This window comes from Otolemur garnettii, unplaced genomic scaffold (genome assembly GCF_000181295.1).
Source record: "Otolemur garnettii isolate 467f Iridium unplaced genomic scaffold, OtoGar3 scaffold00010, whole genome shotgun sequence".
Classification (NCBI taxonomy): Eukaryota; Metazoa; Chordata; class Mammalia; order Primates; family Galagidae; genus Otolemur; species Otolemur garnettii.
The window spans coordinates 16,450,498-16,467,147 of NW_003852405.1; the positions used below are offsets into that span (position 1 = coordinate 16,450,498).

General features: G+C 37.7%; 1 protein-coding gene across 1 annotated transcript in view; it reads left to right on the forward strand.

Moving 5' to 3' along the window:
- The window catches only part of EVI5 (ecotropic viral integration site 5), a 197,085-nt gene that overhangs the window by 153,099 nt on the left and 27,336 nt on the right, over positions 1–16,650 (forward strand). The window contains exon 18 of the mRNA XM_023509878.1: positions 893–988. Within this exon, the coding sequence (XP_023365646.1) occupies positions 893–988 (96 nt within the window). The remainder of the gene's footprint in view (positions 1–892; positions 989–16,650) is intronic.

Below are 16,650 nucleotides of genomic sequence, written 5' to 3' on the forward strand. Positions count from 1 at the left end.
TGGCTGGTGCCTTAGCCACTTGAGCCACAGGCGCCGAGCCCACTTAAAAACTTTTAACAGTTGTCTCCATGGAAGGAAACTGATTGGTTGGCTTCTAGTTTCAGGAGTTATTAGTTTCAATGGAGGGCTCTGGATCAGAGTTTCTTAACACGTTAAATATCAGCAGATGGCTTCCTGATTAAAAACATTCAGGAGATATCAAAAACAATTGTGATTTCCCTCTTTCATAAGCTCTTTATCTTAAAAGTCATTTTTGTTTTCAGGAGGTATAAGAAAAAGGCAATTCCTTTCCTTCCATATCCCTGAAAAGTAGTCCCAACGCTCTTCCAAAACTCAGTAACTCTTAGGAGGATGAGGCACTTTTTAATCAGTTGTATCTGGGACTCCCCGTACACATTCTTGAGCTAGTCAAACAGGAGTCTCAGACCTGTCCTTCCCTTTTTAAGAGTGATTTGGAAAACTTTTTCTTCTTTGTTCCCTAAGCAAAAGCGTATTCCCAGTGTAGTTATGGAACTTTGCCATCATCTTGAGTGAGTGTTGAATCTCTTATGGTATGGATACAGCATCACGTGCCCTCAAAATAATTATAAATGCCTTTGAAATTCTAGGATAATTTTTTCCTCAGGAGACCCATTCAATTCTTGGGTTCTAAGATCTCTCAAAACGTACATCTTGTAAATTATATTTATTACAAACCACTTCCATTAAATATTACTTAAAATATTTATTATCATTCACTATGAATTACTTCTCAGAGGTAGTTTGAGAATGGATTTGTTCAGAATGCAGTGAACTAAATGGTATGTTCTTACACTGTCTTCTGTCTTGAAATATTTGAGTACATTTTGTGAAAAATGGCCTCTTGTTTTTGCTTTGTTTTATCACAAAATAGAAAGAAGAAGGAAAGCTTCAAGGACAGCTTAACAAGTCTGATTCTAACCAGTATATTAGGGAACTGAAAGATCAGATAGCAGAGCTGAATCATGAGGTAAGTGATAAATTTTGATCTTCACATATTCCTTCCTTCCTTCCTCTGTATTGTAACAACACATTGTTACTGGTTATAAGACTGATTCTTTTGTGTTAAATACAGCATTTTCTATATATTCTTGGTTTTAATTAATATTTTTCTTAAGACTATCTTCTTTTTCACAAGGATTTTTCTGTTCTAATATTAAGGATTTCTTTTCCTCAAACCTTTCAATCATGACCTAAAATGATCAATTAATATTTTCATGGCAAATATTTTATATTTTTATTGTGGTATGAAAACTCTGGATTGTTTGCCTGAATGTCAAAGTTTCTTCAAGTAAACTACAATTTTCCTTATACCTCTGGAATAGATTTGTGGTATTTACCGTTGTGGGTACAGAGAAATTCTTTAGCTCTTTTTCTTCATTCTCCCTCACGGGGATGTTACTGAGATTGCAACAAAGGATACTTGCCTAATATCAGTTAACAGATTTCTTAGTATTTGAATGGTTTTTAAACTGGTATTACCTTGAATTGATGAGATTCAACTCACAAAATTTTTAGAGTTTTACTAGGTATCATACTGAGTGATTTAAATTATTTAAACTAAAGCGTTTGACTAGAGAGATAACTTTTTGTTAATGTGGCTAAAGGTCAGTTTCTTTGTCTTTTATTATTTTCTAATGATAAATATCTGGCTGAACATCAGTGGAAAACCATGTTTCATATTTTGAATTACTTGTAAAATTTTATTCATAGTGGTGAGATTTGGAAAGGTAACATAAACCTCATTGGCTTAAAAAAAAAAAAAGAGGGGGACAAAAAGAAACTCATTTTGACCACTAAATAAATTTAAACCTCAAAGGAAAAAGTTTAGACATTACCCTTTCCTGGTATTACACCCTTCAGTTAAAGTCTGAGTGTTTTGAGTAATACTTCCTAGACTCCCGTAGTCAATCTAAGAAAAAATTCTAAATGAAGAAGGAAAATAAACAAAAATGATAAATTTTAGATGTAGTTCAATTTGTTTTGAAATTTAGGAGATCATTTCTATAAATATTAATTTTCAGCCATGATAACATTTGATGCAAGATCTTATTTAATCTTTACCTATTTGTGTCTATTTTTTATAATCTGATATTTATATAGCCACATATGAAAGAATAAGTCATAAATAAGCATGTTCTAGAAATCCTTACTATCTTGAGAGCCATAGGAATTGTTTCATGTTCAAAAAGGTGGGGTTTTTTTGAGACAGAGTCTCACTATGTCGCCCTTGGTTGAGTGCTGTGTCATCACAGCTCACAGCAACCTCAGACTAACAGAGTTAAGTGATTCTCTTGCCTCAGCCTCCTAAGTAGCTGGGACTACAGGTGCCCGCCACAATGCCCAGCTATTTTTCATTGCAGTTGTCATTGTTGTTTAGCTGGCCTGGGCTGGGTTTGAACCCACCACCCTCAGTGTATGTGGCTGGTGCTATAACCACTATGCTGTGGGCACTGAGCCCAAAAAGGTGTTTTTGGGAAATTATGACTAGAATAAAGCAACCTCCCATTTAAAATTTTGATATCTAGCAATGGTGAAGTTTTAATCTTGCTGAAAAAAAAATTGTATATAGATTGACTTTATTTCTAAAACTAGCCTAAAAAAGCAGTCAAGAAATATTAAGTTTGCTTGTCATGCACCTTGACTAAAAATAATTCTCCTTATTAGGACTATCAGAAAATAATTCACATGAATTTTAGCTTTAATATGTAGTCGTTTCTTTAATGTGTAGCCTACAAAAAGCACTTGTTTTATAAAAACGTGAAAAGAAAAGCAACAGATCAACAGAGTAGAATTTTCTACTATTAAAGTTTAAGGGCTCGGCGCCTATAGCTCAACCGGCTAAGGCGCCAGCCACGTACACCTAAGGGGGCGGGGTCAAATCCCCAGCCCGGACCCGCCAAACAACAATGACGGCTGCAACCAAAAAATAGCCGGGCGTTGTGGCGGGCGCCTGTGGTCCCAGCTACTTGGGAGGCGGAGGCAGGAGACTCGCTTGAGCCCAGGAGTTGGAGGTTGCTGTGAGCTGTAATGCCATGGCACTCTACCCAGGGGGACAGCTTGAGGCTCTGTCTAAAAAAAAAAAAAAGTTTAAGAGCTAGACTGTGCAAATCAAAGTCTAGAAACCAAACGGTAGTTATCTTTTGTTAAGAAAAGGATACAGCCTTTAGAGTATTTTTATTCATTAATACCCTTCCTTGTTCCATAGAGGATTAAGGAAATCTACAAGTGCCACAAAATAGCAGCAATGCACAATTTGGGGAGAAAAAAAGGAAAAACAACTGTAGAAATATAGCATGGAACCATGAATAAGGCCAATATAAAAAGACATACCACAGCAATACCTATTTCCTGTAAGCGGGCCTCACACTGGGCTCCAAGATTTTCAGCAGTCAACACAAAAGGGGAAACCTGGTTGCTTAAACTTTTCAGAGTGTCTGTGTGATAAACAGAGAGCAGTTAGAAGAGCCACTGCTATTCCTGATACCGACTAAGGAGCAATTTCTTGATTGCTTCTTCATCAAGGAGACCTAGTATGAATTCCCTGGTTATCTTCTTTAGCATTCTATGAGAATGGCTTCGTAATTATAAAAACAAACTTTATTTTTAAACTTTTATATAGAAGCATAACATATAAAAAGTACCCAGGTCACAAGTTTTCATCTATAAATACCACCAAGGTGTCAGAAACGGACCCTCTCCCAACCACTGCTCCCTCGTCTTCAAAGATAACCATGATCTCAACTTTTAATACAGTCATTTAAGTTTTTGGAACTTTATGTAAATTGATTTATTCTTTTGTATCTTGCTTCTTTTGCTTAACATTATGAGATTTCATTTCGTTGTTTTAGAGTATAGCTGGAGGTTGTTCATTTTCAGTGTTGTGTAATCTTCCTTTGCATAAATATGCCGTGGTTTATTTATCTATGTTGGTGAACATTTGGAGTATTTCCAGTTTTGTCTTTTCACAACATTACTGCAAATGGTTATGCAAGTTTACGCTCTGATAAGCAGTGAAGAGAGTTCTGACTGTTCTGTATCCTCACCAGTATGTGGAACTGTCAGTCTTATTTTAGCCATTCTGGGACTATGAAGAGGTTTCTCCTTCTGGATGTGATGTGCATTTTCCTGAGTAGTGATGAGATAAGTACCTCTCCCCCAGTATCTAGAACAGTGGTGCCATGTAGGATGTGCTTCACGAAAATGTTTGTGAAAGGCCTTGTGGATGAGGTAACATATAAACTGTGACTGGAATGCTAAGATGCTTCCTAATGTATAAAAATCAGTGGAAAGAGCATTTCAGACAAAAAAAAAAAAAAACCCAACGCAAAATCCCTAGAGGAAAATGGAGCGGCTTTTCTGAGAAACAATATTAGTGTGGCTAGAGTGTAGTGGACAGTGGGGAAAAAGGTATGATATAAGATTACGTGTATGGGGGGAATCAGATCATAGACAGTCGGCCCTCCTCTTATGGGGTTTCCCATCCATGGATTCAAACAACTGTCAGTTGAAAAGATTTAAGAAAATGCATTTCAGGCGGCGCCCATAGCTCAGTGGGTAGGGAACCAGCCACATAAACCGAGGCTGGCGGGTTCGAACCCGGCCCACGCCAGCTAAACAACAGTGACCACTGCAACAAGAAAACAGCTGGGGGTTGTCGTGGGGGCCAGTAGTCCCAGCTACCTGGGAGGCTGAGGCAAGAGAATTGCTTTTAAGTCTAAGAGTTTGAGGTTGCTGTGATCTGTGACACCACAGCACTCTACTAAGGGTGACATAGTGAAACTGTCTCAAAAAAAAATTGCATCTGTATTTAACATGTATGGACTTAAAAAAAAATTTCCTAAACAATATTGTAATAACTGTTTCCATAACATTCATAACATTTATGTTGTATTAGGTACTGTAAGTAATCTAGAGATGATTCAGAGTATATAGGAGGTTGTGTAGGGGTTATATGCAAATACCTGCACACAAGGAACTTGAGCCTCAGTGGAGTTTGGTATCTTTGGGAAGGCCTGGAACCAGGAATTACAACTAAACAATGCTTTGTAAGGCAGGGTATGTAGTTTGGGTCTTATTCTTAGCACAGTGGGAAGCTTTTGGATAGCTGTTGTATTTGTTTAAGAGACAGAGTTTCACTGTGTTACCCAGGCTGGACTCAAACTCCTAGACTCAAGCAATCCTCTCCCCTCAGCTCCCTGAACAGCTGGGGTTACAGGTGCACACCACTCATACTTAGCTTCTTTGGCTGGTTTTAAGCAGGAAGTAAATGATCTCATTTGCCCTGCTTGCTGTATGGTGAGCTGATTATAGGAGAGAAAGAGTGGAAACAGGGAAATTCCTTAGCAGTCTGTTACAGTCATCCGGATAAGATCAAAGGTAGCTTAGAAGGATGGATGAAGTGGAAATGTTGTAATGTGGATGTATTAGAAGTATGTTTTTCTCATAAGAGAAAGCAAGTCAGTGGCTTCAGAGATTTTTGGCTTGAGCAATTGAGAGTGGTTGGTTGACCCATATTAAGGAAGGGTAGAAAACCAAGAGCTCTGCTTTATTTATGTTAAAATTAAGATTCATGTTAAACATTGCAATGAAGTTATCAAGCAGTGGATATATGAGTATGAAATTCTAAAGAGTAGTCAGTGTTAAAAATAGGTGGAGTACTCATTGGCATGTAAATAGCATTTGTATGTAAAGAGACAGGCATCCAGGAGCAAATTCTGAGGCTTTTCCAACCTTTAAAATCAAGAGAGCCAACAGAGGAGACCCCAACCACCAGTGCCATAGGAGAGAAATTGTGGAGACACAGGAATCCTAGAAGGAAGATAGGAGCATTTCTGTGTAGTTATTTCCATTAGATTTTAACTTCCCTTGATCCTTTTGGCAAATAAACTTATTTTTAAAATGTCTTCAGAATTTTCACCGTTATTAGAGAAAGATGGACGATTTAAAAAAGAACTTGAGAGAAGGAATGTTCTATAACTAGATTTCACTAAAATAACCTTACTGAAGAAATTTAAGAAATGTAAGCCATTTTAGGATAAGCCTGGGTAATAAACAAACAACCAATTTCCCCTCCCAACCCCCCCCCTTACTATTTCAATATACCTTAAACAGCCCAACCAAGTGGACAAAAGTAACTACCTTTCTAGGGATAATCACTGTATTGGTGTCTAGTACCCAGAAGATCTCTGCCATCCAGTTTCCTCTGTTAGGGAGCCAGTTTTTTAAGTTAAATCATCATATGTCACAGGAATCTTCTTTTATTATTGCTACCAGGTACGTAAGCAATTAGGAATTCGAGTAAATAAAAGGAAATCTAAACAAAGCCTTGGCTCAGCCCCCATAGCACAGTGGTTATGGCGCCAGCCACATACACCGAGTCTGGCAGGTTTGAACCCAGCCTGGGGCCAGCTAAACAACACTGACAGCTGCAACAAAAAACTAGTTGGGTGTCATGGCAGGCACTTGTAGTGTACCCAAAATGCTAGGATTTGGTATAGTGTAGTGTACCCCCCAAATGCTAGGATTATGGATATTTGGTGTAGTGTAGTGTACCCCCAAAGTGCTAGGATTATGGATATTTGGTGTAGTGTAGTGTATCCCAAAGTGCTAGGATTATGGATGTGAGCCACCATGCCTGGCCACAGCTTCTTTTTTTTTTTTTTTTGCAGTTTTTGACTGGGGCAGGGTTTGAACCCACCACCTCTGGTATATGGGGCCGGTGCCCTACTCTTTTGAGCCACAAGTGCTACCCCAACAGCTTCTTAATAAAATATAATATCCCCTTAAATTTATTCTTTTCCTAATTAGTGCCGTATAAAGTACCATGCATGTACTTTAAAAGAGCTCATAGGGCAAGTAAATAATTTTTCTTCACTGCCCCAAAAGTCCCATTTAGATAATAAGAGATCCTATTTTCACAGGAGTGAAAATACAGCTCTTAAATACGTACACTATTTTTTAATCTTAAAAACCCATTTTTAGGCTTGGCGCCCGTAACACAGTGGTTACAGCACCAGCCACATACACCGAGGGTGGTGGGTTTGAACCCAACCTGGGCCAGCTAAACAACTGCAACAAAAAAATAGTTGGGCATTGTGGTGTGCACCTGTAGTCCCAGCTGCTTGGGAGGCTGAGGCAAGAGAATCGCTTCAGCCTAAGAATTGAGGTTGCTGTGAGCTGTGACGCCATGGCACTCTACCCAGGGCGACATAGTGAGACTCTGTATCCAAAAAGAAAAAAAATTTTTTTTTTTAATGACTTCTGTAAATGAGTGGCTGTTACTCCCATTCCTCTTACATGTTCTATCTTGGATAAGTAGGTTATCTTATTTGAAGGCCATTTAAAAAAAATTGTTGTGCCATGTACAATTTTTTTGTCTGCAGTAATATTGTTGTGTTAAATACTTAAAGCTGAAATTTAAGATTTTTTTTTTTAAGACAGGGTCTTTCATTGTTGCTCAAGCTGGAATATAGTGGCATAATCATAGCTCACTACAGCCTCAAACTCCTGGCCTCAAGCAATCCTGCTTCAGCCTCCCTGCTGGGGTTATAGTTGTAAGCCACTGCACCCACTTGATTCATAATATTTGTTAAACCAGAAGTGTTCTTAAAATTTATCTACTTTTTTATTTTGTTAATGGGGAAGCTGAGACCCCATGAGTTAAGGGACTTACACAGAATTACACAGCTAGTTACTAGCTGAGATGAAAGCCCAGGTATTCTGGCTTCCAATCTACTGCTCCCACTACCGTACATAATCCTGAGTGCCGACTTAACTGTCATATATTAAATATAGTGGGCATTCCACAGGTATTTATTTAATTGAATTAAACTAAATTACTTTTCTGAGATGAAAATCCAGCATTTAGTTATAGAAATCTACTCTCATCTTGTATTCCTTATTTTTCTTTCTCCAGCAGGTTCTAAACTTCTAGTCCATCTAAGACTGGGGAGTTTGCATGACCCTTAAGGTTCTGCTTCAGTTTCCAGTGGCTGCTGCTAAAATCATAGCTTTTAAATATTAGATGGATTTCTGAAAACATGCAGCTGAGATTTTTCTAGCCAATTCTGACATTTCCAGAAACATAGAACTTGATAAAAAATAGTCAACAAAATCAGTAGTTACTATTTAGGAAATATAAGCTTATTCAAGGAGGTGAATTAGCTCAGCTAATTTGAAGAATCTGGAATTTAACTGGCAGCCAAATTTGCAGCATTTGTTTCTAGATTAATTTTTTTTAATCTCTAGGATAGCATATCTTTCTATTTATTCCTTGCCTACACAAAGCTTGTACAATATGCCACATTCAAGGGAGAACTATAATAATCCCACAAAAGACGCCTTACCTTAGTCAGTTCTTTAAGACTACTTTTCATTTTTGAGGTTATAGTCAGAAAAAGAGGGTGTTACACCCAATCATATCCATCTATGTATCTCATTCTTGCTGTAGGTAAAAAATTTGTTTGTTTGTTTGTTTGTTTTTGGAGTTTTTAGTTTTTTGGCTGGGGCCTGGTTTGAACCCCCTACCTCCGGTATATGGGGCTGGCACCCTACTCCTTTAAGCCACAGGCACCACCTGGTAAAATTTTTTTTTAGACTTGTTAGTAAAGACATGTACCTCTAATGATGGTAGATTTCATTAAGTAACCAGAGTTGATTCATGATAGCACAGTGGGAGGGAGTAAGGTGAGATGCAGAAACTATTTAGAAAAGAAAAAGATCAAAATTAAAAAACTGGTGAGGATAAAATAAGATACCAAGGAAGGAGGACTCTTAAGAACATCAAGTCAGGTAGGAAATGCCTATAGGAGGGTTTGTGAAGGGGGTTCTAAGATAAAATGTGAGCAGGCAGCCAACTTAGAGAATACAGAGTCAACCCAATATAGGGTGTTGGATCTGATACTCAGATGTAAAGGACCAAGTAAATATCCTGAAGGGATGTATCACACTGGTCCAGGAACAGAAGCAAGTGGAATTGTAACGTTAGACTTGGATGTTAAACTGCATTAGATGGAATATTTTCTGACATTATGGTGGATGCTGTGGGAAATACAGTATTGCTTCCTCTCCAGGAAGTTTCAGTCTAGTTAGGAAAAGCAGAAACGTTAATTTGATAAAGACTATATGGTTGGCACTGCTAGTGAGTAATGATTCCAAAATGGGAGATAACACAACACTTAATTTCATTTATTCTAATTAATGGTGGTCCTCTCCCTGATGCTCAGGGCAAGCTAAATTGTGATTTCTTTGAAGGCAAAGATTGTGTCTTATTCATCCTTAAATTTCTTAGGATCTTTTGAAATCCCGGCACAGTACTCTGAACTTAGAGATTTTACCAGTTCTCTCGGTGTTCAGTTGTCCCCTTTTGGCCATTGGAAGCTCTTTCAAGCTGGCTCTGGTGTCTTTTGTTGCTGTTGTTCTCTACTGCCCCATTAGTCTTTGGGCACCTCTGTTTCCTGGCACTGGGTGGCAAGTTTATTTAATAGCACATTGCATTACATGAGTAGTGCAGCTTTCAGTTGTGTGTACCAAAACAATGTTTATTAATACCGTCTTAGTTTGCTTTCAGTGTGTGGTACTGAAAATAGCATTTACAGAGATTGAGCTGATGGCTGAAGGTAAAGCTTTCTTAATCCAACAAGAAGAAATCATAAAATATAACTTATTTGCTTAATTATGTTTTGAAATAGTTTTTGAATTATGCTTCTTTTGAGGTCTGGATCCATGATGCATTTCAGAGTCTTTTTGAATATTTTCAATCTACATATTCTTTTCCCAGTATTCACTAAGCTACCCAGTACATCACACTTGTTTTTTAATGCTGTACATTCTTTTTTTTTAATGCTCCATATTCTTAAATTTAATAAAATCCTGTTTTTTAAAGTATGCCAGGATATTGAAATACAGTCATTTTTAAAACCTTATTTTCTTTTAGATGAAGTAATTCAATTTAAAAATGCTGATTTTTTTAAGAAACAGCATAAGCATATTATTGACAGTTTTTAAAATAGGAATATTTGAAACTGCTCTGCTAATTTACTGAATGTCAATTAAAGGGGAATTGATGAAAGATGAATAACTAACACTCTCAGATTTATAAAAACTAAAATTTAAAATTGTGGTTGGAACTCTTCAGTGCAGTAAATCATGTGCTTTTCATGAATGCTATCTCACAGACGCAGCTGGACCCGAGATAGTCAGATTTTCACTCCCTGCAAACTGGACAGCTGAAAACGTCACACCAGTAGTACATGTCAAAGACTCAGTGCTATTTGCTGCCTGTCTGATTTAAGTTATTGTGGTCAGTCTGAGGAACCAGTGATATGATAAGATAGCTTTCATGAGGTCATGTGGTTTGCAAACACCCAATCTTAGCTGAGCAGCCTGTGAGTAGCTCAGGGTAAGGAGGAAAGGGATACTACTTTGTTTGAAAGCTTATTTTGTGTTCAGTAACAGAATAGTGTGGGTGTGTGGCTTTGTGCATATATTATATGTTTTAAAAATCATATTTTCATCGGGAGTTATAGTTTCTGAAAAAAAGTGAATGCTTCAGTCTAAAGCTTTACATATTATCTGCTTATTTAAAATGAAGCTATAGGAAGTAGCCACCACTTCTTTTCTGTTGGGGAATAAACTGGGTGTAGGAGATGTATATTGTTGGTGAATATTTTTTAAGTCAATTAAAATTTGTCTCTACATGTTCTAAATAAAAAATAGCTTATTTTCTTAATCTGGCATCCTTTCCATTGGAAACATACCCACAAAATGGCTCTCTGATTGTATATATATAAAAAATAGTTTTAACTGAGATCTTATTTACATGCACAGGATCTAGTCCACACATTTAAAATTTACAGATCAGTGGCTTTTAGTATATTCACAGAGTTATGCCAGCCATCATCACATTCAATTCTAGGTCATTTTTATCAGTCCACAAAGAAATTCTATACTCACTAGCAGTCACACCCTATTTTCCCCAAAACTCCTTTCACCCAACCCTACACAACAATTGATCTACTTTCTGTCTCTTTAGATTTCTCAGTTCTGGGCATTTGATAGAAATGGAATCATACAGTATATGGTCTTCTGTGACTGGCTGCTGCTTTCCTTAGCATAATGTTTACAAGGTCCATTTGTGTTAGAGCATGTGACAGTAGTTCATCCCTTTTCATTGCCTACTCGTAGTCTACTATGTGGATATACAGGCATGTCTTGTTTTATTGGCTAATGTGTGTGTGTGTGTGTGTGTGTGTGTGTGTGTGTTTTAATGAATTGAAGATCGTGGCCACCCTTCATTGAATAAGTCTACCAACAGCATATGCTCACTTTGTGTCTTTGTGTTACTTTTTGGTAGTTCTTACAACATTTCAGGCTTTTTCAATATAAAATATCTGTTCTAGTGATTATGATCAGTGATCTTTGATATTGTTGTTTTAATTGTTCTGAGGTGCCACAAACTCTGCCCATATTGTATAAGATATCAAACGTGTATGTGTTCTGACCTCCCCACTCATTGGCCATCCCCATTCCCTGAAACACACCAGTCTTGAAATTAGGCTAATTAATAACCCTACAGTAACCTCTAAGTGTTCAAGCGAAAGGAAAAGTCACACATCTCTCACTTTAAATGAAAAGCTAGAAATGAGTAAGCTTAATGAGGAAGCCGTATCAAAAGGAGAGAAAAGCTGAAGACTAGACTTCTTGTACCAACAGCCAAGTTGTGATTGCAAAGGAAAAGTTCTTGAAGGAAATTAAAAGTTCTGCTCCAGGGAACATACAATAAGAAAGCAAAACAGCATTACTGCTGGTATGAAGAAAGTTTGAGTGGCCTGGATAGATCAGACCAGCTACAAGATCCCATTAAGCCAAAGTCTAATCCAGAGCAAAGGACTCTCTAATTTTACCAAGGCTGAGAAAGGTGAGGAAGCTGTAGAAGAAAAGTTTGAAGCTTAGCAGAGGTTGGTCTATGAAGTGTAAGGAAAGAGGCTCTCTCCATAACATACAAGTGCAAAGTAAACAGCATGTGTAGAAGCTACAGCAAGTTGACCAGAAGTTCTAGCGAAGATAATTGATAAAGAGGACTACACTTTCACTTAGTCTAAATAGCCTTATATTGGAAGAAGATACCACGTAGGACTTTGATAGGTAGAGAAGAGAAGTAAGTCAGTACCTGGCTTTGTAGCTTCAAGGGACGATCTGACGCTCTTGTTAGGGGCTAATGCAGCTTGTGACTTTAAGTTGAAGCCACTGCTCATTTACTATTCCAAAAATCCTAGGGCCCTTAAGGATTATGTTAACTCTACCCTCACTGTGCTTTGTAAATGGAAGAACAAAGTCTGGATGATAATACTTCTGTTTATGGCATGGCTTACTGAATATTTTAAGCTCACTCTTGAGACCTACTGCTCAGAAAAAGGATTTCTTTCAAATTATTACTGTTCATTGATCATATACCTAGTTACCCAAGAGCTCTGCTAGAGATGTACAGAAAAATGAGTGTTTTCATAGGTTCTTAATACAACATCCATTCTGCAGCTCATGAATCAAGGAATCATTTTGACTTTCTATTCTTATTTAGGACATCATTTCATAAGGCTACAGATAATTATGCCATAGTGATTTCTCTGAAGAATTTGAGCAAAGAAAATTGAAATCCCTATGAAAAGGACTCACCATTCTAGATGTCATTAAGAACAAACATTGAAGAGGTCAAATACCAAGATTAACAGGAGTTTGGTAGAGGTTGATTCCAACCCTCATAGGTGACTTTGAGGGTTCAAGACCCCAGTGGAGGAAGTCACGCTAGATGTGATGGAAAGGCAGAGAACTAGAGTTAGAATTGTAGCCTGAGGATGTGACTGTTGCTGCAATCGCATGATGAAACCTGAACAAGTGAGTGGTTACTTATGGATGAACACAGAAAGTGGTTTCTTCAGATGGGATATATGCCTGGTGAAGATACTATGAACATCATTGAAGTGACAAGAGCTTTAGAATATTCCATCAACTTAGTTGATAAAGCACTGGGAGGGTTTGAGAGGATTAAGTCTAATTTTGAAAGAAGTTCTACTGTGGGTAACGTACTATCAAACAGCATTACATGTTACAGAGAAATCACTACTGAAAGAAAAGTCAACCAATGTGGCAAACTTAATTGTCTTAGTTTAGAAATTGTCATAATTGGCCCATCCCAATTGGTAACCACCAATAATCAGCAGCTGTCAACCTTTCAGGCAAGACCCTCTACCAGCAGAAAAAGTATAACTCACTGATGATTCAGATGATCATTGGCACTTTTTAGCAAAAAGTATTTTTAATTAAGGTATGCCCATTGTTTATAGACATACACTATTGCATACTTCATAGACTGTACTACAGTGTGAACGGATGTTTTTATATGCACTGAGAAACCAAATAATTCACGTGACTGACTTTATTATGATATTCACTTTATTGCAGTGGTCAAAAACCAAATCTGCAATATCTTTCAGGTACCACATTTTATTTTTCCATTATGGATATTTGCTTTATTCTTGTTTTTTGCCTATCACAAATGATAGTACTTTGAACATTCATGAACACATTTCTGTATGAACATACGTTTTCATTTGTCTAAGTATATCCTTAGTAGTGGAATTGCTGGGTCATATGGTAACTCTGTGTTCAACCATTTGAGGAACTGCTGCTATACTGGTTTCCAAAGTAGCTGTACCAGTTTACATTCCTACCAGCTGTGTATGAGGGTTCTTATTTCTCCATATGCTAGTTAACATTTGTTATTATTTATCCTGTGTGTGCTTCTCATCCTGGGAAGTATAAAGTAGCATCTCATTGTGGTTTTGATGTGCATTCCTCCAGTGGCTGATGATATCAAGCATGTTTTCATTTGTTGATTGGCCACTTATACCTTCTTTGGAGAAATGTGTTTAGATTCCTTGCCTGTTTTAAAATTTTTTATTATTGAATTGTAAGGGTTTTTCATATATTCTAAATACATATACTTTATCAAATATGTGGTTTCTGATTTTTAAATATCTCTCTTCACTAAATTTTTTAAGCCAGAATGACTTCCGTGTGCTTACAATGGTTGGGTTTCAGGCTTTCTTCTATGGGATGCTAAAAGTGAGAGCAATTGACTTTCTGGAGTAAGCCTCTGTTTTTGGTAGGAAAAGGAAATGAGACTTGAAAAATTCTTAGTCTTAGGGCACAGAGTCTGTGGCCCCATATACCAGAGGTGGCGAGTTCAAATCCAGCCCCAGCCAAAAACTGCAAAAAAAAGAAACAAAAAGACTATTGAAAATTCTTAGTCTTAGATATGACACCCAAAGCGCAAGTATCAAAGAAGGAAATAAATAAACTGAATATCATCAAATCTAAAATTTTTCTGCTTCAAAGAATGCCATCAAGAAAGTGAAAAGATAAGACACAATTGTAAGAGGGACTCTACCTAACAAATGCAATCAGTGTAACCTGGTTTCTTGTACCCTCAATGAATCACCAACAATAAGACAATCTACAGAATGGGAGAAAAATTATTTATCTGATAAGGGACTCTAGAATATATATAGAATTCTTACGGTTCTGTTATTTTTATTTTTGTTTGTTTGTCTACTTTGTAGAGATAAGGTCTCTCTCTGTAGCCCAGGCTGGAGTATACTGGCTCAAGCAATCCTTCTACCTCAGCCCCCCAAGTCTCCGCAATTACAGGCATAAGCCACTACATCTGGCCTTATAATTCAGTTATAAAAAGATAAGTAATCTGATTATAAAACAGGTAAATTGCCTGAATAGACTGTTTTCCAAAAAAGATATATACATTGCTAGTAAGCATGAGAAAATATACCCACCATCATTAGCTATCAAGGGAATTTAAATCAAAACCACAGTGTGGGGCAAGTGTGGTGGTTCACACCTATAATCCTAGCACTCTGGGAGGCAAGGAAAAAGGATTGCTGGAGGTCAGGAGTTCAAGATCAGACTTAGCAAAGCAAGACCCCATTTCTACTAAAAATAGAAAAATTAGCCAGGCATGGTGGCGCACACCTATATTCTTAGCTACTTCGAAGGCTGAGGCAGGAGGACTGCTCAAACACAAGAGTTTGAGGTGGCTATGAGCTGGGTTCAGGCCATGGCTCTCTAACCCAGGTGAAAAGAAAGATAAGAAAAACAGAATGAGATGCTACTTCACACTTAATAGTATAGTTATGATCATATGGGTAATAACAAGTGTTAGCAAAGATGTAGAGAAATTGGAGCCCTCATATATAGCTGGTGGGAATGTTAACTGGTGCAGCCACTTTGGAAAACAGCATGGCAGTTCCTTAAATGGCTAAACACAGTTACCATACAGCTCAGCAATTCCACTCCTGCGTATGTGAGATCAGACAGTAAGTTTGTGAACTCATCCTAGAAAAAGTACTACAGACTTTCTTGCTGAATATCACCTTCAGAGTACTCACCTTGGCCATCTGATGACCATAGTGACATTCCCCAATGAGGTACATGGCATTTTTTTTCTACAATGAGTTTATGAACTTGTCAGACTTTGTATGATGACATCTCTGATGGCATTTCAGAAAAAAGAGTTCAGAAAGTGCTTTGAAGAGTGGAATAGGCACTGGCGTTGGTACATACCTTCCCAGGGCGGGGGAGGCGGGTCCTTCAGAGGTGACCATAGTGATATTCAGCAGTGAGGTATGTAGCACTTTTTCTAGAATAAATTCAAGAACTTACTTGTGTATATACCCTAGCAAAATGGAATCACATCCACACTGAAATACATGCATGATTGTTCATAGCAGCATTATTCATAATATCCCCCAAAGTGGAAAGAACCTGAGTATCAGTCAGTTGATGAATGGATAGGTAAAATACGGTACATTCACGCAGTGGAGTGGGAGGCAATACAAGGGATGAAATGCTGACATATGCTAAATGGTAAATGAAAGCAGTCAGTGACAGAAGGCCACATGCTGTGTGATTCCATTTATACCTCTAGAACAGAGAACTCTGTAGAGACAGAAAGTAGATTAGTGGTTACCGAGGACTGAGGATGAGGGGAGAGGTTTAGAGGTGACAGCTGAGAGGGATGTGGTATATTTGGGGCATAATGAAAATATTGTAAGATTGTGGTGATGTTTGCACAACTCTATGGATATACTAAAAGCCATTGAATTATCTACTTTGAATGAGTCCGTTTTATGGGTTGTGAATTAGCTCAGTAAAGGCATTTTAAAAATTCATAATCTTTGTCTTCCAGAGAGTTTTCTAACCTGATGTCCATGGATATGAGTCTATTAAAATGTTTACAGGTATTTTGTGTATAAACATGCATCTTTGGGGGAATGTGTTCATAATTTTATCAGGAACTTTGGGCAATCTGACACCTAAAAAAAATTAAGATCACCATTATTGAGCCACCACAAAGTGGGACCATGGTCCTTAGCAATTGGAACATTATGTTTAGACTTAGATGAATTGGCTTGACACCTATAGCACAGTGGTTATGGCTCCGACCACATGCACCAAGGCTGGTGGGTTCAAACCTGGCCTGGGCCTGCTAAACAACAATGACAACTACAACCAAAAAAATAGCCAGGCGCTGTGGCAGGCGCCTGTAGTCCCAGGCAC